The sequence below is a fragment of the Entelurus aequoreus genome, linkage group LG05 (assembly GCF_033978785.1).
Source record: "Entelurus aequoreus isolate RoL-2023_Sb linkage group LG05, RoL_Eaeq_v1.1, whole genome shotgun sequence".
NCBI lineage: Eukaryota > Metazoa > Chordata > Actinopteri > Syngnathiformes > Syngnathidae > Entelurus > Entelurus aequoreus.
This window is the reverse complement of record NC_084735.1, coordinates 51,284,949-51,308,873: the sequence shown is the minus strand read 5'-3', so window position 1 is coordinate 51,308,873 and position 23,925 is coordinate 51,284,949. Positions and strand designations below refer to the sequence as shown.

Here is a 23,925-nt window from a genome sequence, read left to right as displayed (position 1 = left end):
GGAATACAAGCAATACTATTTAAAATGTATTTATTTTATCATGTTTATTTTCATTTTAGAAATGTATTGGATAATTACCCTTTTGTAGTTTGTTTCATTTGAAAAACAATAACCAGAGTTGTTTACACAAGTAGTTTGTCTTTTGTTCCCTTACTGTACCTATAATGAATATAACTCTGACCTTAAAATCGAGGCACATGCTCAACCGTGATTATGGCTGACCACAATGTAACCAGTTCCTTCTTAATGTGTGCTGCACTACACCTAATATTAAAGAAAACTAGACTAAATAATTACTGGTGTTCTGTTTTGACTCACTCAGTCTTTTTGTCTTTTTTAAGAGTCGAAGCTGGATTGTGAAACGCAGTTATGAGGATTTCCGCGTCTTGGACAAGCATTTGCACCTGTGCATCTATGATCGACGCTTCTCACAGCTGCCGGAGCTTCCTCGACATGACAGCTTGACTGATCAACCTGAAGTGAGCTCTGACAACACACATGAAAAGCGAATGATCAAAGAATAATAGCTGATAGTCAGAATGGTAGAACTTGCTGGTAGAGGATTATGTGGTAGTAGATATGTTAGTTATGTTGGTTTTCTTCCGTGTTAGTCCGTTTCCCAGATGTTGCTGGCTTACCTCTCTCGACTTTCCACCATCGCTGACAACAAGATCAACTGTGGGCCTGCACTCACATGGATGGAGGTACGCATACACTGTCCTTATCTTTAAAAGCACCTATTACGTTTCCTAATTACTGAGTTAGTTCAACTGAACTCAGACTTTTAAAGTACATGCAAACCATCTGAAATTGAAAAAATTATTTAATTGAAATAGTTGTTCTTCGGTTTATGAAGGAGTGTTCGCTCTATTGTTTTTATTACTTATACCGAACAGAATAGAGTAGACTTCTGCCAGGTCCTACATTCAAAAACTAAAAAAAAAAATGTTTTAAATGTCCTGAATCCAGACAGTGGTGCGGATCACCCCCAATATATAATGACTTGTTCCTTATCCAATTTCTGACATTTCCTGAAGGTTCATTCAAAATCTGCCCATGACTTTGTGATCTATCTATAGCGGAATAAAATAAATTATCTATGTGGGTGGAGGCATGGCCATACACACACAGGGAAATTGAGGCTTGTAACGTAAATGTAAGGTAATGTAGTAGAAAATGTCCGAATCACCAGTTCCCTATTCCATTTTGGACACTTCCTGAAAGTTTTGTGAAAATCCGCCCATAACATTTTAAATTATGTTGCAAACAAACAAACTCCAACTATTACATAACCTCCTGGCTCAGGTAATTATAACTAAATTAAGCTACAGTAAAACACTGACGCTGTATTCAGATCACATGAAGTACATATGAAATAAAGTAAAAAAAAAAGTTCAATACACAAATTTAAAGGCCTACTGAAACCCACTACTACCGACCACGCAGTCTGATAGTTTATATATCAATGATGAAATCTTAACATTGCAACACATGCCAATACGGCCGGGTTAACTTATAAAGTGCAATTTTAAATTTCCCGCCACACTTCTTCCGGTTGAAAACGTCTAGATATGATGACGTATGCGCGTGACGTTAACTGTTGATACGGAAGTATTCGGACCCATTGAATCCAATACAAAAATGCTCTGTTTTCATTTCATAATTCCACAGTATTCTGGACATCTGTGTTCGAGAATCTTTTGCAATTTGTTTAATGAACATGGGAGACTGCTAAGAAGAAAGTTGTAGGTGGGATCGGTGTATTAGCGGCTGACTGTAGCAACACAACAAGGAGGATTTACTTAGATAGCAGACGCGCTAGCCAGCGCTAGCCGCCAACCGCATCTGTGATCGGGTGAAGTCCTTCGTCGTGCCGTCGATCGCTGGAACGCAGGTGAGCATGGGTGTTGATGAGCAGATGAGGGCTGGCTGGCGTAGGTGGAGCGCTAATGTTTTATCATAGCTCTGTGAGGTCCGGTTGCTAAGTTAGCTTCAGCGTCGTTAGCAACAGCATTGTTAAGCTTTGCCAGGCTGAGAATTATTAACCGTGTAGTTACATGTACATGGTTTAATAGTATTGTTGATCTTCTGTCTATCCTTCCAGTCAGAAATGTATGTATTTTGTTTCTATCTGCATTTGAGCCAGATGCTATCACAATAGCTCAGTAGCTAAAGCAGGGGTCACCAACCTTTTTGAAACCAAGAGCTACTTCTTGGGTACTGATTAATGCGAAGGGCTACCAGTTTGATACACACTTAAATAAATCGCCAGAAATAGCCAATTTGCTCAATTTACCTTTAACTCTATGTTATTATTAATAATTAATTATATTTATCTTTGTGGAAACACTGATCATATTAATGATTTCTCACAATTAATATATATAGAAACAGGTAAATTTCAATATGCAACAATTTATTTTTATATTGTCTCTAAGAGCACATTTTTCAAATTGAACCAAATGATCACTTCTAAGACAGTCTTGTGAAATCACAATATCCCATTTTAACTAGCTAGCCACTAACATTTTTTAACAAATCATGAATTACTTTGCACCATGTTTGTACAAATAATAACTCATGTAAAATACAAAAGTCAACTCTCCAATTTTTAAATAAATCATGTCACACTTTGAACTGGACACCAAATCTGTTTTCTGTTTCTTTGTCAGTTAGTGAAGACCAAGTCTTTAAAATATTTTCTTGGATTTTCAAATTCTATTTGAGTTTTGTCTCTCTTAGAATTAAAAATGTCGAGGAAAGCGAGACCAGCTTGCTAGTAAATAAATAAAATTAAAAAAATAGAGGCAGCTCACTGGTAAGTGCTGCTATTTGAGCTATTTTTAGAACAGGCCAGCGGGCTACTCATCTGGTCCTTACGGGCTACCTGGTGCCCGCGGGCACCGCGTTGGTGACCCCTGAGCTAAAGAGCTTCGCCGATGTATTGTCGTGGAGATAAAAGTCACTGTGAATGTCCATTTCGCGTTCTCGACTCTCATTTTCAAGAGGATATAGTATCCGAGGTGGTTTAAAATACAAATCCGTGAGCCACAATAGAAAAAGGAGAGAGTGTGGGATCCAATGAGCCAGCTTGTACCTAAGTTACGGTCAGAGCGAAAAAAGATATGTTTGCACTGCATTGTAGTCCGTCACTCTAACGTTCCTCATCCACGAATCTTTCATCCTCGCTCAAATTAATGGGGTAATCGTCGCTTTCTCTGTCCGAATCGCTCTAGCTGCGTTGAAAACAATAGGAAAATATGAGGAAGCGAACAACCGACTACGTCACGCTACTTCCGGTAGGGGCAAGGCTTTTTTTTATCAGAGACCAAAAGTTGCGAACTTTATCGTCGTTGTTCTATACTAAATCCTTTCAGCAAAAATATGGCAATATCGCGAAATGGTCAAGTATGACACATAGAATGGATCTGCTATCCCCGTTTAAATAAAACAATTTCATTTCAGTAGGCCTTTAAACAAAGATTGTATTTGTGTGGTTGTCTTGCACACTGGAAGGGGGGAGAAAGGGGCTTATTAGGAGGATGAAGTCTCAATAATGAGACCACTATTCTTCCTATTCAATAGTCCCTATTATAAGAGCAGATCTTTTCATGTGTTCAGCATCTTTATTCCTGATAATGGTCGCAACTGGGGGTGGGCACTAGTGCCAACATAAGCAGTAGTAACCAGACCGAAAGAAAAAGCTATTGGTGTTAAATGAATGCAGACTCAACCACCTGCAACACGTGTTTGATGGTGATATTGTACAAGTAACGTCTTGTAAGTAACAGACAGATGCACACAGAGTGTGGCCCTATGGTCGACCTTAACGTGTCAACAGCAGCCTTCACAACCTCGCTGCAGCGCTAGCCATTAGGCACAACAACACAGGCCTTCCTCATTATGGCCCAATAACGGTTATGGTGAGTAGGATGCATTCACGAAACTCTGGAATTATGAGTGCCAACACTAGCAGGTTGTTTTTTGCAACTTCTCTATGTTCTGTATTGCTGCTGGTTTTGCTGTGGATTGTGTTTCTTATTTTTGAATGTATTACTTTGTTATCATTTTATTTATATAATTGAAGTAGTTTAATCACAGCGTTACAACTTGAATTTCACTAAATTCCATTCAAATTAAAAGGCACTGTTTTAAAATTACAGATTCGGTAATATCGGTTTATATATAAACAATACCCATCCCTAGGCCACGACAGTCCAACGGCTTAGACCAGCAATGCGTTCTTGACAGAGTTTCTATTTACGAACCAGACCGCTTCAGTCAAAGGTTTTAATTCATTCATGGGAGTGCGTCATAACCACAGGACCTTCTGTATTCTCCCAAATTGTTGCTTTAGAATCTAAAGCAACAATTTGGTTCATCTAAAGTTTAGATGAACTCAAGAAATGTTAACGCTTAACACTATAATGTATAATATATAATCCTGTTTAATGTCAGTGTGCTAGACTATCAAATAAATCACTACTATCTTATTTACATGACAACATGTCATTTCTGTCTTGTCTCGACGTTTTCAATTTATCATCTGCTCTTTATTGCGTGCAGAGGAGAGATGGCAAAACTGTAAACCAATAGAATACACTGGACATGTCAGATGCCTTCACACATATTATTCTGTCATCCGCTAAGTTACTAGTTTATAAGATAAAGTAACCAAAACACTTTTAAGTCCTTGTTGCATGTGTCTGCATGCAACATGCAACGCGTGTGATTAATAACAACAAGAAATTAAATTATCGTGTTAACATAATTGAACGATATTTAATCACACTATTTATGTAAACCCGGAAGTCGGTGCTTATTGTTACACGGTGCAGAGATGAGGGATGAGAAGTGGCCAATTTCACTTCAAAACACACTCCGATGGAACTTTAGATAAAACTGAGGTCATTTGACAAACTTCACTTGCACGCTGCAAACTCCACGATGATTGGGTGGGTTACTTATGAGAAAATCCGTGATGATTGGTTAGTTTACGTATGATGAGTCACGATTAGCTAAAGTTCGGGCCAATCAGAGGCAACATAGGGTGGGTCATGACCAGGAAGCAAAATCAAATACATTGCCTGCAGCGGTGGTAGAAACCAAATGAGTTAAGGGTCTTGTTTCTTCTAGTGTGCATCAATAGGCCATTTACCGGTATTTCTATGTAATTGACATTATTTGTAACATTTTATAAATGTTCTGTTTTTTTCTGGCTAACTTGAACGTCCGTGCAGAGCTTTGTAAGTAAACCACTCAGGAAGGAGGAAGGTGATGGGAAAGTGTCAATGCTGCTTAGTTAACACTGGTATAAAAGTTACATAGGATTCCAGTCCTGGCATGAAAATATGTTTCACTTTTATTGATTTCCGTTATGTGAGACACATGTTTTGCACATTGTCATTGCCATTTTGCCACCGTGGTTTGTGTTAAAACAGTAATGTATCCCGTGTTAAAAAGTCTACATTCCAATGTAGAGTATATATTTTGATGTTAAATTGATATTATTACGATATTATTGCCTTTAATATGTTTCCAGTTTCTACCCCCTCATTTTATACATGGTATCACAACTTTGCAAGTTAAAATAAATGTTAAAAAGCCAGACGGAGTGCATGTGAAAGTTTGTGTTTATTATAATAATCAATCAAACTGAGCATTTATTCTCTGCCTATTTGTTTGTTTGAAAGTTGTACATTAAGTTGAGATATATATGTATATATCAGTGGCGTGAGGTGAGGTTAATGTCTGGTGAGGCATGACTGCATCATCACAGTCAGATTTACAAACATATGAACCTGCAGTGCAGGTGTACTTAATGTTGTGTCCCTGCGGTCGTTCGCGGCTCCTGCAGCGCGAGCATTGTTGTTTTTGCACTTTTTGGCTTCTTGTTAAGTGACTTTTTTTGGATGGATTCGGTCTTGCACGTGGAGGGTTTGGGTGTGGGCTTTGGTTGGTGTGGCCGCGGCGCTCCCGTCGGGCGGTGCATTCTGCGGCGGAGGTTCTTGGCACCAGGAGGCGGGGTTATGGGACGAGCCTCACACAGTGTGTCTTCGCAGCAGAGTTTTATGATCGCTCAGCACAAGAAATACGTTACACGCATACAGTTGTTGACAAAATACACTGTACATTATATACCTCAGCTAACTAAACTATGGAAATGTATAATATAATTCATATAGCAATACGGTCTCACTTCACAGCAAGCCAGCAGTTAGCCGAGTCATTGCGCACAATCCATGTTGAGGCACAACGCAGTGACGTGCCTCAACTGGCTGCTGATCACCGCACCGTCTCTTCTCAGTATTTGAACGGCAAATGTGAAAATAAAAATAAAAATAATGTAAAACTGGTGAAGTTAAATGGAAAATAACTTTAGTATAATCACGGGATACATATAACAATTTAAATAATTTGTTTTTCTTTTTACTTTTTTTTTTCTTTCCATGATGGCAGGTGAGGCCGTGCCTCCCCTGCCTCTAGTGACGGCACGCCACTGGTATATATGTAGTGTTGAGCTCCTTTTGCCGTGTAGCTTGTAATGTAGCTTGCTCAAATTCTGTGGGCATAGCTTCCTATGTAGCTTACTACATTTTCCAAGTCACTTGCCCATCACTTGTTTGCTATAATATTGCAAATACTTTAAAAAAAAATGTCCACTCAATTCCTATTATACCTTCTGTCAATAGGTTTTGTGCAAATCAATGACTTGCAGTTCAGTAAAACTTTCCATGATTACATTTTAACAACAAATTTGCATTTGTGTCCAAATACTGGGGTCTCTTCTTAAGCAAATTTTAATAATGCAAGAGAGTAATAAAATGTGATTAATCTTGGAATAATAACAACTCAAGAGCATATATATATATATATATATATATATATATATATATATATATATATATATATATATATATATATATATACAGTATGTATACACATATATATATATATATATATATATATATATATATATATATATATATATATATATATATATATATATATATATATATATATATATATATATATATATATATATATATATATATATATATATATACAGTATGTATACACATATATATATATATATATATATATATATATATATATATATATATATATATATATATATATATATATATATATATATTAGGGGTGTGGGAAAAAATCGATTCGAATTCGAATCGCGATTCTCACGTTGTGCGATTCAGAATCGATTGTCATTTTGAAAAAATCTATTTAAAAAGAAAAAAAGAAATTATTTAAAAAAATTTATTTTTTTATTTTTTATTTTTTTAATTAATCAATCCAACAAAACAATACACAGCAATACCATAACAATGCAATCCAATTCCAAAACCAAACCCGACCCAGCAACACTCAGAACTGCAATAAACAGCAATTGAGAGGAGACACAAACACGACACAGAACAAACCAAAAGTAGTGAAACAAAAATGAATATTATCAACAACAGTATCAATATTAGTTACAATTTCAACATAGCAGTGATTAAAAATCCCTCATTGACATTATCATTAGACATTTATAAAAATACAAATAAAAGAACAATAGTGTCACAGTGGGTTACACTTGCATCGCATCTCATAAGCTTGACAACACACTGTGTCCAATATTTTCACAAAGATAAAATAAGTCATATTTTTGGTTCATTTAATAGTTAAAACAAATGTACATTATCGCAATCAGTTGATAAAACATTGTCCTTTACATTTATAAAAGCTTTTTACAAAAATCTACTACTCTGCTTGCATGTCAGCAGACTGGGGTAGATCCTGCTGAAATCCTATGTATTGAATGAATAGAGAATCCTTTTGAATCGGGAAAAAAAATCATTTTTGAATCGTGAATCGTGTTGAATTGAAAAAAAATCGATTTTGAATGGAATCGTGACCCCAAGAATCGATATTGAATCGAATCGTGGGACACCCAAAGATTCACAGCCCTAATATATATATATATATATATATATATATATATATATATATATATATACTACCGTTCAAAAGTTTGGGGTCACATTGAAATGTCCTTATTTTTGAAGGAAAAGCACTGTACTTTTCAATGAAGATAACTTTAAACTAGTCTTAACTTTAAAGAAATACACTCTATACATTGTTAATGTGGTAAATGACTATTCTAGCTGCAAATGTCTGGTTTTTGGTGCAATATCTACATAAGTGTATAGAGGCCCATTTCCAGCAACTTACACTCCAGTGTTTTAATGGTACAATGTGTTTGCTCATTGGCTCAGAAGGCTAATTGATGATTAGAAAACCCTTTTGCAATCATGTTCACACATCTGAAAACACTTTAGTTCGTTACAGAAGCTACAAAACTGACCTTCCTTTGAGCAGATTGAGTTTCTGGAGCATCACATTTGTGGGGTCAATTAAACGCTCAAAATGGCCAGAAAAAGAGAACTTTCATCTGAAACTCGAATATTGTTCTTAGAAATGAAGACTATTCCACAAAATTGTTTGGGTGACCCCAAACTTTTGAACGGTAGTGTGTGTATATATATATATATATATATATATATATATATATATATATATATATATATATATATATATATATATATGTATATATATATATATATACATATATATATATATACATATATATATATATATACATATATATATATATATATATATATATAACAAAATTGGTTCGGTTCATTTTCGGGTACAGTCAGAAAACAACAAAATATACATTTTTTGGTTATTTATTTACCAAATTTGTAAACAATGGCTTTATCCTTTTAACATTGGGAACACTATAATAATTCTGCTCAAAAATAGAAATAGCTCTGTGTGTGATGGATGTGAGCCACCACTAGGCTGATCAGTGCAACAGCAGGCAGTCATGAATGCTAAGCATAACAATAACATACATATACACACAGGGTCCATTGCCAGGGTTAATGTGGTCAACATATATCAAATAAAAACTAAATAAGATAAGGCTCAGAATGGTTTCTTAACAAAACATTTCTACATATAAAGTGCTTTTTTTGATTGATTGATTGATTGAGACTTTTATTAGTAGATTGCACAGTACAGTACATATTCCGTACAATTGACCACTAAATGGTAACACCCGAATAAGTTTTTCAACTTGTTTAAGTCGGGGTCCACGTTAATCAACATTAAACTGCCTCAAGTTGTTGCTCAGATTAAATAAAATGACAAAACTTTTCTTCTACATATAAAAAGTGCAACATTAAACAGTTTCAAGTCAACTCAGCCTCAGAGTAACTTTTCTTTTTCCCCCCAGCCTTTAACCCTGGTGACTTTCACTCAATCTTCATGTTTTTTGCCAGAAAAATCAGTTTATCCACATTGTGGAGGTAGCAGGTATGGCGAGGTAGTGCCTGGCTAACTTGGCAGTAAGAGGATATATGGGCTCATTGTTCTCCACCAAAGAAGTGGGTCAAAATCTAGTTTTTAATGCAATATGGCCCTAAATCTGCTTCTATAAAAACATTTGTTATTGCTTTAGCCCTGCCTGACTCGCTGAGGAGAGGCTGCTTGAATGCGGTGGGGAGCTGTTTGTTCATCTTTCTCTTCATTGAAGCGATGTTCACTTGGGGGTGGTGCCGCTTCAAAATGGGTTAGCATGTTTGACGTGTTGGCAGAAGCATACCCTACTGCTGCTGAACACCGCAAAGCCTAAATGTTTCCAAACGGGAGATCTTAACAAGGCAGGAGGGTCTTCCAGCTCTGGTTTTACATGTTGTCGTAGTCCGGTCGTTGTTAGCATGCCGTGTGTTGTTCCGCGGTGTGCACTGTTTACACAACGTGCAGTGCGCTACTTAATATGTCCGTGTGGAAACTCGTTCGGTACACCTCCGAACCGAACCTCCATACTGAAACGGTTCAATACAAATACACGTACCGTTACACCCTTATATATATACAATATATATATATATAGATATAGATATACTATAATACGGGGACGGCGTGGCGAAGTTTGGAGAGTGGCCGTGCCAGCAACCTGTGGGTTCCTGGTTCGAACCCCACCTTCTACCAACCTCGTCACACCCGTTGTGTCCTTGAACAAGACACTTCACCATTGCTCCTGATGGGTCGTGGTTAGGGCCTTGAATGGCAGCTCCCGACATGTGTGTGTGAATGGGCTGATGTGAAAATAGTGTCAAAGCTCTTTGAGTACCTTGAAGGTAGAAAATCACTATACAAGTATAACCCATAATATGTGTTTGTGTGTATACCAGGTTGACAATAAGGGAAATCATCTTTTGGTACATGAAGAGTCTTCCATCAACGTCCCAGCTATCGCTGCTGCGCATGTCATCAAGCGCTACATCGCGCAGGCTTCAGATGAACTCTCCTTTGAGGTGACAACAACAATAACAGCAGACTGTAACTCTCCATTTTATGGATTTATCCTATTTATCTTATCATTCACAATTACTTACCATACTTACTGTATGTCAGACAAGCACACATATGTTTTTTATTTATTTATTTTTTTCATTGTAACTTGTAAATAAACAAAAATACAAGTCAACTAACAATGGAGCCATTGGGCTTCACACTATTCGGCCAAAAAAGCGCTTTAAAATCATCCAAACACCTCCAAAGTTTTATGTATTGTACATGCTGTAAGTATATATGTAATGTAGTAACAGGCACATTCATAATAACCTGTAATATTTACGGATTTTGGTCATTTTAAGCATACAGCGGCGCATTAATTTCATGTTCATCACAACGTTCGCTTTTTCCTACAACAACACTGATTTCTACTACTCATGGCAGACTTCTTGAGAGACAACAAACATAATAAAACATCACTTACTGTACACTGTCTGCTGTCACTGGGATGATGACTGATGAGGTGGTCTTATATTTCCGTTTGTAAGAAGAATTAATCATAGTCTTTGCAAACGGTTTGAAAAAAAGTGGGGGCGAAACGTTGTCTTTTCGTGTCTTTGTCTTTTGTCTCTTCGGTCTGAGTTGGCTGTCAAAGTTTACCAAATTCTTGATTTACGTCCTCAACCTCCTACTATCCCAGTGAGAGGCATGATTTATAATCTAGAATTCACTTTCACCAGCTTACAGGCAATGCATCAGATCACCGGCTGATGCTGTTAATGTGGCAGCATAAGTTAGTTGCCCCTCCGTGATCAATGTGCTGCTAAAAGTAGGTCCTTAACATTAGCTAATATTTGGTTAAAATTCAGATCGCAAAATTTTAATTGACTATTGTTGATTCTTTTTTTATGTTTTATAAGTGGGTTTTATTGGCGCAATAGAGGAGCTCCAATTGACTCCATTGTTAGCTGACTTTTATTTACGAGTTAGAATGCATAAAAAAAAAAGACATGTGTTTTTGTCTCTCAAAAGAATTGTGAAAGTTTCAATCCTTGCACATATACTGTATTTGTGTGTGTGTATATATATATATCCAATATATATATATATATATATATATATATATATATATATATATATATATATATATATACATTGTTAGCTGACTTTTATTTACGAGTTAGAATGCATAAAAAAAAAGACATGTGTTTTTGTCTCTCAAAAGAATTGTGAAAGTTTCAATCCTTGCACAAATACTGTATTTGTGTGTGTGTATATATATATATATATATATATATATATATATATATATATATATATATATATATATATATATATATATATATATATATATATATATATATATATATATATATATATATATATATATACATATATATATATATATGTATATATATTTATTTACAACCCACGTTTTGGAGCTACAAAGTGACAGTAACATGTTCTGTGCAGGTCGGCGACATTGTGTCAGTGATTGACATGCCTCCCAAAGAAGACACCACCTGGTGGAGGGGGAAGCACGGCTTTCAGGTGTGCCTTACTCATAAACAGAATATTTTTCTTGATTTGTTGGTAGGTGTTTATTGCATTTGAAAGTATATCATTAATTCATTTATATAACATTCCAAAAAAATTGAATTAAAAGATTACAGGCATCAGTTGAGGAGTGTCTGACAAAGTGACTGTTGTGGGCTGTGAACAATGACATAAATTAGGTGCCATAAGTGTTAGAAATGTGCCGTTTGATCGGCCACCGATTAGTATCAGTCCATTTTCATAAAAAAGTATGTGATCGCTATTGCCGATTAATGCCTTTTATTGCAGATTACAGATGCCAAACCCCCTCTGGGTGACACTGTATTTATTTTAGTCCCCTGGCTGACTCGCTGCTAATTATGTGTCTCCATACACAGTGTGGAGACACTCCCACAGCAAATAAACAGAATTTTTTAATATCTTAAGTATCATTATCAAGTAGCATTATCACTGCAGGACCGGGCTAAACATGTTTCACACCCAGAGCAGGCATGTTAATAGCTAGTATAGCTGCTAAGTTAGCTAGTAACAACAGAATAAATAAGTGCTTAGTAAAGTTTAAGAAGTGTAAATGGCAGCATGATACAGCAGAAAGTGAGCAGATTTTAGCAAGTAGTTTAATGAGAGTCCAAAAAGAGGATAACATTACAAAAACTGTTGGCGGGTTAACATTGTCACAGTCAGTACACAACTTGTAAGAGGAGAGTGAATCGATCCATATAACAGTGGTGTCGATACTAAGGGTAGTATCGGTATATGAGCGATACTAAAGGTTTTGGGTCAATATTTGTATTTTTAGTTTTCTGTTTTATTTGTTAATGTTACCAAAATCATATTTCCCTGGAAACAAGAGGACTTTGAGGGCAAAGACCAAAGGATTGTGGCCTTGTAGTTAGAGTGTCCGCCCTGAGATTGGTAGTCGTGAGTTCAAACTCCGGCCGAGTCATACCAAAGACTATAAAAATGGGACCCATTACCTCCCTGCTTGGCACTCAGCATCAAGGGTTGAAGTTGGGGGTCAAATCACCAAAATGATTCTCGAGCTGCTCACTGCTCCCCTCACCTCCCAGGGGGTGGAACAATGGGATGGGTCAAATGCAGAGGGTAATTTCACCACACTTAGTGTGTGCGTGACAATCAGTGGTACTTTAACTTTAAAAGAGTAGTAGATAGTAGTTTTCAATTTTGGTTAGTTATTGTGTACTATTGACTTTGTTTTGCTCAAACAATTTTATTCAATAAGTGAGAATAAAAAACAAGTTTAGGTATTGAATTGATATTGTTAAACTCTCTTTAGCATTCACCATGAATAATTTGTAAAATATACAGTTAATATATGTGATCGGTAATGGTATCGGCCAATCTTACTCAAGGATGATCAGAATTGGCAGAAAAAAACCTTGATCGGAATATCCCTAATCTGTGTTCGGTACATGGAGAGGGAAGTCGCGAAGTTGATTACACAACAATAATTTGCTCAGCCAGCCAACAAAGTGCTAGCATCTGCAACTTTCTTTTTGGCTCCATGATGCGTTATTTTGCAGTTGTACTCAAATAAAACAGTTGCAGTTGTGTGAAAGATTCCTTCAAAAGGGATGCACGCTCAAGGAGACACAATTGCATTTCTATATTCATTGTTACACACATGCAGGAGTTGCATGAATTCCAGGAGGGTGCGTGTCTTGCCAGGACACAATTCGAGAACAAGCTGCAATGAAGGCGTTGTCTATACACAGTGTGAAGCCGCTTCTAAGATACTATTCCTCACCACAGTGGAGGAAAATAAGCTAAGATTCTTCCATTACTTTTATCACTGGAGGACTAGTGGAAAAGGATAAGCATGTTACACACACACACACTACCCATCCGCTAAAGCTTCAATGTAAAGTAGGGGTGAGCAATCCAGATTTCGATACCTAGTGTATTATCAGTATGTAAACGATACTAAAGTGATTAGATTAATATTATTCTGTTTTTTGCTTTTATTATGACACAAACTTTTTTTTTTTATTTGTGTGATTGTTTACAAACTCTTTGGATAGAGGAAGGATTTGAGGGCAAAACTCAAATGATTTAAATGGGAGCTAATATTAGTTTTGTTTAGTTATCGTGCACTATCCACCTTTATTTTATTTTTTTTTAAATGTATGCAGCATTCAATTCCACAAATGTAATACATCATCTGATTTACAATACTAACACATTTTATATAGAATAAGATCATCTTTATAAAAAAATATGTTTTTGTGTTTACTTTGGTAACTTGCTATAAAACATTTTCAGTTCTAAAATCTACTGTCAAAATATCAGCTCGGGGCTCAAAATCAGATCGATATAGGAGGCCAAAAAACGTTGATCGGGACATCCCTAGTAACATTTGTAAGTCAGAAAAAAGTAAAATCATTAGAGTACCCTTTTTTAATGCGTAAGTCAACACATGCAAACCGCATTAAAACATTGCCGAGAGTGTTTGTCACCAGTACTCTTCAATGCACTAAATTAGTCTGATTTCTCAAACAATTCAGCTCAAAATAAGCTTCATACAACACATGGTAACACCTTAATCTGATCATGTTTGACTTTTGAAAAATGTAATTGACACCCCGACATTATGCGATTGGAAACCAGTTTTCGTTGGCATGTAGTAGTGCACCAAACTCTAGGGAGGACCAACATGCGGCTCTTTATTGCATTATTCTCAAGCGATGGGCGGGTAGGGTGGAGCTGTTTACACCAAAAACATACAAAGTAAATATGTAGAGGCTGTAATATGTCTATTTTTAAATATATGATATACTGTAAAAACCAACCCGTTTATTAAGTGTCAGGATGTTCTCAACAAAGACCCTAAATGCATGCATGACGCCAGCACATCCCTGCTGGAAGAGAGACTGGTGGAGAAAAACCTCCAAAAAGACGTACTTTAATACTAGAACTTGTTAGTATACACAATGAAATTAAAAAAGAGTAAAAAAAATAGTATGTGTGTGTTTTGTTAGTCAGTAGACAACAGTTATAAATAGTAGATCTCATTCATTCAGATTATCCACAACATCACTGTTATTTCTTTATTTAGTGATATTAGAATTAAATGTCCAAATACAACACTTGAGACATCATTGATATGTAAGTCAGCAATTGAAAATAATTCACTGTGTAGTTTGTACTAACAGTAAATAAGAGTGTAACGTTTAGTTTTAACAATGATTCGATTCGGATTATAATTATTTGAGGTTGCCGATACGATTCAGAGATTATACTTGTTTATTTAAAACAATAAGATCCGAAATTATTCAGTGAGTTGAAATCGATTCAGTAACTTTTTAGCGTTTAAAACTTCAACCAGTGTGACTGTGAAATAAATACTGGATACTGGTTACTGGACACTGCAGGTGAAGTTTCCATTATTTCTTGTTGTGGAATTAGGTATCCATGAATTATGGATACAAACAAGCAATTAAAAAAACAATTAATGGCCAATGCATTCACATCTTATTTGAAGAAAGTGCAACAAACACTTTTTAGTTGAATTAACAAGAGGAAATGTTTCCTTCTGTCATTTTCAACATTCAATACATTTTCGATAAAGCCTAACCAACATTTTAACACCATATTGACCAGATACTCTTGCTTTTGTTCTTCAACATAAAAGAATCCAATATTAACATTAAAAAATCATGTGCAACCAACATCTCTTCAGGTTCAATGAACAGTAAATGCAGCGATTTACTGAGTTTCCAGGTCTGAACTTTATCTGACCCGCTGGCCCACTTTCTCTGCACTGCCATTCTGGATCACGCATGGCTCATTGCCTGCACGATTTTGTCTTCACATTCCAGCCCACGTGTGGCACGTAACAGGAAGTTTTTCATTTAGTTATTTCTCAGGAGTTTTTCAGTGGGAGAGGCAAACTATGTATAGCGGAGCTGCTTGCAAAAACACTAAAGGATGCGAGGGGAGCATTCTGACACTGAAAGTTTTTATTAGGTCAATGTTTTGCTGCACATAGTTCATATACTGTGTGCTGTATGTTAAGTTAAAGTACCAATGATTGTCACACACACACTAAGTGTGGCGAAATTATTCTCTGCATTTGACCCATCACCCCAATCACCGCAATCCGTGAGGAGCCCCGTTTTGCAGGAAGAAGTGCATGAAAAATGTCAACTAATGAATGACAGGGCGCTTCATATGCAATTTATTGCAAATGTATTCCTTGCCCTTCCCTGCTCTGTCACTGATAAGAATATAATAGCAAATTTTCCCGGACACCGACACTATTTCCTGTGGCGTGCAGCGTTAGTGCTGCCTTGGTCTTCTAAGGCAGTTTTACTGGGTTCGATCACTGGAAGGATTGTAAATTTGTTAAATTAGATATTTTGCACTAAAAACGTACATTTTTGAAAATTGTTCCCTTGAATTTACTATAGTACAAAACATGCATCAAATTAAATTAAAAAGTTTGACTATAAAAAATATAAACATTTTTACACATAAATAAAAACGTTTTAAAAAATTTAGAAATGGGTGTTGGGGGGCTTTTAAGCTCCTGGGTCCCAAACTGAATTTTATTTAATTTGTTATGTTTTAGGCTTTTACAATGCCCATATTTTCCCCCTCTATTATTACAATAACTTGTCACGGCTATTAGGGGTGTGGGAAAAAATCTATTCGAATTCGAATCGCGATTCTCAGGTTGTGCGATTCAGAATCAATTCTCATTTTTAAAAAATCGATTTTTTTTTTTTTTTTTAATTTTAAAATTTAAAATAATTTATTTATTTTATTTATTAATTTTTTTAATTAATCAATCCAACAAAACAATACACAGCAATACCATAACAATGCAATACAATTCCAAAACCAAACCCGACCCAGCAACACTCAGAACTGCAATAAACAGAGTAATGGAGAGGAGACACAAACACGACACAGAACAAGCCAAAAGTAGTGAAACAAAAATTAATATTATCAACAACCGTATCAATATTAGTTACAATTTCAACATAGCAGTGATTAAAAATCCTTCACTGACATTATCATTAGACATTTATAAAAAAAATTAAAAAAGAACAATAGTGTCACAGTGGCTTACACTTGCATCGCATCTCATAAGCTTGACAACACACTGTGTCCAATATTTTCACAAAGATAAAATAAGTCATATTTTTGGTTCATTTAATAGTTAAAACAAATGTACATTATTGCAATCAGTTGATAAAACATTGTCCTTTACAATTATAAAATCTTTTTACAAAAATCTACTACTCTGCTTGCATGTCAGCAGACTGGGGTAGATCCAGCTGAAATCCTATGTATTGAATGAATAGAGAATCCTTTTGAATCGGGAAAATATCGTTTTTGAATCGGGAATCGCGTTGAATCGAAAAAACTCGATTTTGAATCAAATCGTGACCCCAAGAATCGATATTGAATTGAATCGTGGGACACCCAAAGATTCGCAGCCCTAACGGCTACGTTACGTAACCGTCACGTTGTCATGTCATTAGTCTGTCTTCAAAGTGGATCGTCCTAATGGGCGAGGACGAACATGAAGTCAAATTGTCAAAGGTTTTCAGACGTAATTTCACCTTCTTGACCCAAATACTGATTCTGGAGGTCCGAAATTAAAGAATATTACAGAGGCAAATCCCGGGGAGCTACGTGCATTTGACACAGAACCTCTCTCGTGTCAAATGCCAGCTGATACGGTAGCCGGGGAGGCAGGGGCGTGGTTTGTAGGAGTTGTGTGTGTCGACAATGCTCGCTAGGAATGATATTACTGTTGTGTTGTTGCTTGCTACAAAAAAGTTGTTGTCCTTCACGGCAAAATTGTTGTCTTTTTCACGAGTCAAGTCAACGCCGTCCCAGACACGCCTGCCTGTGTGTTTTCATGGACGTCAAAGCTCGAGATGCTCCGCAGTGTTTACTTTGCCACATGATTATGCGCGGATTCGCGAGATCTCGTAAAAGTCTGCGCAGTTTTGCTTCTCGGCAAAGCCACAACAGAACGGTAGTGGGGCGGGATTGCTGGATAGTAGATGGCGCTGCCGCTCCGCAGCGATTATGCACCGCCCCCGTGACCCGTCCTGTGGAAATCAGGGGTGATTCGGTGGCTTCTTGTGATCTGCACAGGGCTAGATGCACACGACATCATACAACATTCCAGACACAAGCAGAAAGGTGGATGTGCACTTGTACGGTTCGTTTAAAAACATGAGCCGCAGGCCACACTGTGGCTGCCCCATGTTTACGTATTTCACCGGGAACGCAAAGTGTTACCAAACAACGGAAGAGTGTCTCCAGGCTCTGTCTTTTTAGCACTATCTCTAATCATCACTTCTGTAAATCAAAGGCTGGACTGTACACTTGTGAAAGTGCCCTGTATGTTGGGACCCCCACCTCTGTGGAAAATAATACCATTTTATTTGATGACAGAGTAACCAAGAAACTGTCTTTCACTTTAAATGCGAACTGTGCGGGATTATGTGCGAATAAATATTAACGTTGCACCATATCTAGAAATGTCTTAATACTTCATTTTCTTATTATAAATTATACTGTATATACAATCAATTTAGGGCTGGGCGATATGGCCTTTTATTAATATCTCAATATTTTTAGGCCATGTCACGATCATATTTCTACCTAAATAAATATTTTCTGGCAGATTGAAATTAAGTGTATTGAAATGGCAGCGGCGATTGAAAGGAAGTAGACTGTCTTTGAATAATCTTGTCTTCTTCTTCGCTCCCACTGAGACTAGGTTTAATACTGCAGGCATGCCTGTCACTGCCCTCTGCAGCCCACATCGGGTAATTACAGTTCACTACACAATATTAGTATAGCTATGGTATCCATCCATCCATTTTTTACCGCTTGTCCCTTTTGGGGTCGCGGGGGGTGCTGGAGCCTATCTCAGCTGCATTCGGGCGGAAGGCAGTGTACACCCTGGACAAGTCGCCACCTCATCACAGGGCCAACACAGATAGACAGACAACATTCACACTCACATTCACACACTAGGGCCAATTTAGTGTTGCCAATCAACCTATCCCCAGGTGCATGTTTTTGGCGGTGGGAGGAAGCCGGAGTACCCGGAGGGAACCCACGCAGTTAAAGTTAAAGTACCACAGATAGTCACACACACACACACTATCCATCCATCCATCCATTTTCTACCACTAAGTGTGGGGAAATTACTCTCTGCATTTGACCCATCCCCTTGTTCCACTGCCTGGGAGGTGAAGTGAGCAGTGAGCAGCAGCGGTGGCCGCACTCAGGAATCATTTTGGTGATTTAACCCTCAATTCCAAACCTTTAGTCTGAGTGCCAATATATTATTTTATAACCTGTTCTGATTGATAGTTTACAATTACAGAATGTTTAACAGGCTGAATATAAAAAATGTTTAATAAGTAGGTAGAGAAGGTTAAAACATTGTCATTCAGAGATATTAATGCCATTAACTTGTACAACATGTAAAGTACAGAATATCAGAGACATTTATTCAAGTAGAAAAAATATCACGTAACATCTTTAACAATCAATTTATGATCATAAATATCTACATTTTGTGTTATTATTGAGTGAAACTGCTATCTAAACATGGAAGTGTAGCTCCTCTTCTCTAAATGCAAGTGATCCTAAAGCAGGAATACAAATTCTGTATTTTTACAAAATACAAACTCTGGCAAGACACCAATGCACTGCATTGCATTGAAGCAAATTAATTGTCCACTCATGGTATTAAAAACGTAAAAATTGTCTAGGGTACACTTATTAATGACGAAAAATTATATATTTTTGCGATTAATCGCGATTCATTTTGAGTTAACTATGACCAATGTGATTGTCGTGAGTAAATATTGTGTATATATGTATATATATATATATATATATATATATATATGTGTGTGTGTGTTATATATATGTATATGTTATATATATGTATGTATATACTGTATATATGTATAAATACATATATATGTATATATATGTATAAATATGTATACGTATATATATACCGTATTGTTCGGACTATAAGTCGCAGTTTTTTTCATAGTTTGGCCGGGGGTGCGACTTATACTCAGGAGCGACTTATGTGTGAAATGATTAACACATTACCGTAAAATATCAAATAATATTATTTAGCTCATTCACGTAAGAGACTAGACGTATAAGATTTCATCGGATTTAGCGATTAGGAGTGACAGATTGTTTGGTAAATGTATAGCATGTTCTATATGTTATAGTTTTTTGAATGACTCTTACCATAATATGTTACGTTAACATACCAGGCACGTTCTCAGTTGGTTATTTATGCCTCATATAATGTACACTTATTCAGCCTGTTGTTCACTATTCTTTATTTATTTTAAATTGCCTTTCAAATGTCAATATATATTGTCATATATATATAACATATATGTCATATATAAGGCTCCACTTTCCAAGCTACCTCGATGCTAATTTACATTAGATAAGTCAAATACATGCTTCTAATGAGAATTGGCTATTTTACATGGGGATTTTAACGCCTCCAAATTTGGTAATAAAATCTCCAACTACGATGCTCGTTACAATCAAAAAGCTGGTAAACAGTATAAACACTTTGTAGGACTCAACAAAAGACAAGTCTGGCAAATATAAGCTAATGGCAAAGACTCCTTTCTGACTTCGGCAACACACCTTGGACAAACTGAAATGAATGCATACTTGCAAATGTGACTCAGAAGTGTAAGAAAACAAGATATTGTATAACAACTGGACAGCGCAGTTAATATCCGCTCACTAAAAAGATCACTGAAGAAAATTGATATTTTGATTTTCAACATTTTAAAATGTGTTACCATGTGAACAAACACAAACTTACTGAAAATTGATACCTTTGAGTACCGATACTGATTGGCTTGAATGTGAAAGGTACCCATCCCTGTACACATATCATATGATCTATGTTAATAAGTGGATTTAATATCCATACAGCAGTAGCACCAAATCTATCAGTGGCGGTCCAAATGTATCTGTAGCTGACTGCCACAATTAATTCATTGTATAGGGAAAACTGCTACGGTATTGTTTATTGGTCCTAAACATGCTTTATCAGTTATGTTAGGGTTACATTTACACAATTCACTTTGTCCAAAAAGGAATAAGACAAGAACAGTGGAATAGGAAAAGACCCATTGGTGGCGATATTGTGTAAACCAGTTTTACTAAAATAGTGCGGCGGGCCCCCTTTGGGGGGCGCGGTGTGATGCCATGGGGAGTGCATGTGACCCCAGGGGCCATGCTTTATCATTATCATACCGTATTATGCTTCAAACCCCGCTTCAAAAAGTTGTGCACTACGAAATGTGCTCATTGTATCCATTAATCTTGAATTACGCATTTTGATTACAAAATTTAAAAAAACAGCACAATTGTTTTATTACTCATTTACTTTTTGTTTTGTAATTTAAAGTGTTTTATATAGTGCTCCTGGTGTGGTTTATGTCAATCCCCCAAAAAATGTGTACATTTGTTTAAAATTTCAGACAAATTGATGCACTACAAACATTTTCTGTTACGGACTAAAAACAATCTTAATAAACTTATTGGTTTAAGTTGATATATTTATTTTTTGTTTTCTTTAATGATAATTAGAATACAATCGTATGCAGTGGTGTACTTAGAACAACTTTATTGAGAAATTATACTACTAGTATAATAATTGTATGTATGTGTGTTTCTTCTTCCTGGTGGAGCATATCAGAAAATAACTGAGAAGCACTGGTATAAACTATCCCCAAAACTGGGCCTCAGACTGATAATTGTTGTTTGTTTTGTGCTTCCTCTCACTGCATCCAGGTTGGCTTCTTTCCAAGTGAGTGTGTGGAGCTCATCAATGATAAAGTGCCACAGTCCATGACCAACTCTGTGCCAAAGCCAGGTAGACCTCAACTTACTCTCCCTCTGTTTGGTTAAAAGCTGTTGGGAGGAAGTAATCGCTCTCCCTCTGTTTGGTTAAAAGCTGTTGGGAGGAAGTAATCGCTGATGCCATTTAAGATAGGCCTGAGCTTTTAGGAAGTAGTTTACTTTTAAATGAGGATGTGGCTTTGTTATGGGTGTACGTGCGTGTGTGAGAGAAAGAGTGTGTGAGTCTGTGTCATCTGTGTTTGACGATGTAGTGTTAGCCTTTGTCCATAGCTTAGGGGTCTATTGAGCCATTATGCAAATATGTACTTAATTCTGTTATATGGGAGCCAATAAGGCAAGGCAAGGCAAGGCAAAGCAAGGCAAAGCAAGGCAACTTTATTTGTATAGCGCTTTTCATACACAAGGCAGACTCAAAGTGCTTCACAGACAACAAAGTGAAATGAAAGAAAATAAAAGCAAAATTAAAATGCAGACAATAAAAATAAAAACAGTGCAGATGTTAAAAGTTAAAAGATTAAAAGATTTAGCTGAAAGCTAAGGTGAACATAAAAGTCTTCAGTCTAGTTTTAAAAGTAGTCAGAGTTGGGGAAAGTCTGACATCTTCAGGAAGTTCATTCCAGCTATTTGTTGCATAGTGACTGAATGATGATCTCCCTTGATTTGAGTTTACTCTTGGAACCACTAACATATTGGTCTCAGAAGATCTTAGTGATCTAGAGTGCTTATATAGTGGGAGCATATCAGTAATATACTTCGGCCCTAGACCATGTAGTGATTTATATGTGAGCAGGAGGATTTTGAAATCAATTCTCTGATGTACAGGGAGCCAATGTAAGGATTTAAGAATTGGTGTAATGTGCTCACATTTTTTGGTCTTTGTTAGAACTCTAGCAGCAGCGTTCTGAACAAGCTGTAGCTGCCTGACAGTTTTTTTGGGAAGACCTGCACTTACGTTGCGCTGGGATATTCCAAATGTTAACATTATTTTTAACACAAAGTGGTGGCTGATGTTTAATTTAAAAACAGACATGCTGATCATAAATACATTCTGTATAGAAATGCAGAATTGTGAAAATTGTAGATTCAAAGATTGATCAATTATGACCACCACTAACAACAATCTGTCTGCCTCGGAATGAAATAATTTCACCCGGGTTCTAGCCATCAAAACGCCTCCAAGCAGGGGCGTCAAAGTGCAGGGTGTGTGGGGATGTTGTATGGCCCCGGTGCTTTTGTAAAGGTTGAGGATTTTTTTTTTCCTGCCATCTAAATATGTAAGTTATTCGAAAAGACGTCATAAATGTTAACATAAAATTAATATAGCCATGAGAGTTCAATAATAAGATTGCTTGAATCAAATTAAGAATGTCTAAGACTACCAACACACCCTATGGAAAATCCGAAATGTTTCTTTGCACCTGGATAGCGGCAAACCTAACTTAGAACACTTCACTCAACACATAAATGACTGTCATCAATGGTCATTTAAGGGCATTCACACACAGCGTCAACATTTTGGAACAAGGATAAAGAAAGGTATATATACTGTATATGTGTCATATATATATATATATATATATATATATATATATATATATATACACACACATATATATATATATATATATATATATATATATATATATATACACACACATATATATATATATATATATATATATATATATATATATATATATATATATATACACATATATATACACATATATTTATATATATATATATACACATATATTTATATTTTATATTTACATATATATATATATACACATATATATATAAAAGTATATATATACATATATATATATAAAAATATATGTATACATGTATATATATATATATACGTGTATATATATATATATATACATAGCTGTTGCAGCAAAGGAGAATGTTATGTTTAAGTTTCACTTTTGCAACTCATTGCCCATGACTATCGTGAGTTGAAGGACCCTTGATTAAAGTTAGGAACAGAGGTGTCAATAGTTTTTAAAGACAGGGGGGTCTCTAGGGGATTCACTAATATTAATATAATTATCATAATAATGATGTGTTATT

At 36.0% G+C, this 23,925-nt stretch overlaps 1 protein-coding gene across 5 annotated transcripts in view; it reads left to right on the top strand.

Annotated features, from left to right (window-relative positions):
- arhgap32b (Rho GTPase activating protein 32b) overlaps positions 1 to 23,925 on the top strand; it is a 288,605-nt gene that overhangs the window by 174,340 nt on the left and 90,340 nt on the right. For all 5 annotated transcript variants that reach the window (XM_062048339.1, XM_062048338.1, XM_062048337.1 and 2 more), the window contains 5 exons: positions 342 to 479; positions 612 to 704; positions 10,269 to 10,391; positions 11,845 to 11,922; positions 21,781 to 21,862. In XM_062048339.1, the coding sequence (XP_061904323.1) occupies positions 342 to 479; positions 612 to 704; positions 10,269 to 10,391; positions 11,845 to 11,922; positions 21,781 to 21,862 (514 nt within the window). The remainder of the gene's footprint in view (positions 1 to 341; positions 480 to 611; positions 705 to 10,268; positions 10,392 to 11,844; positions 11,923 to 21,780; positions 21,863 to 23,925) is intronic.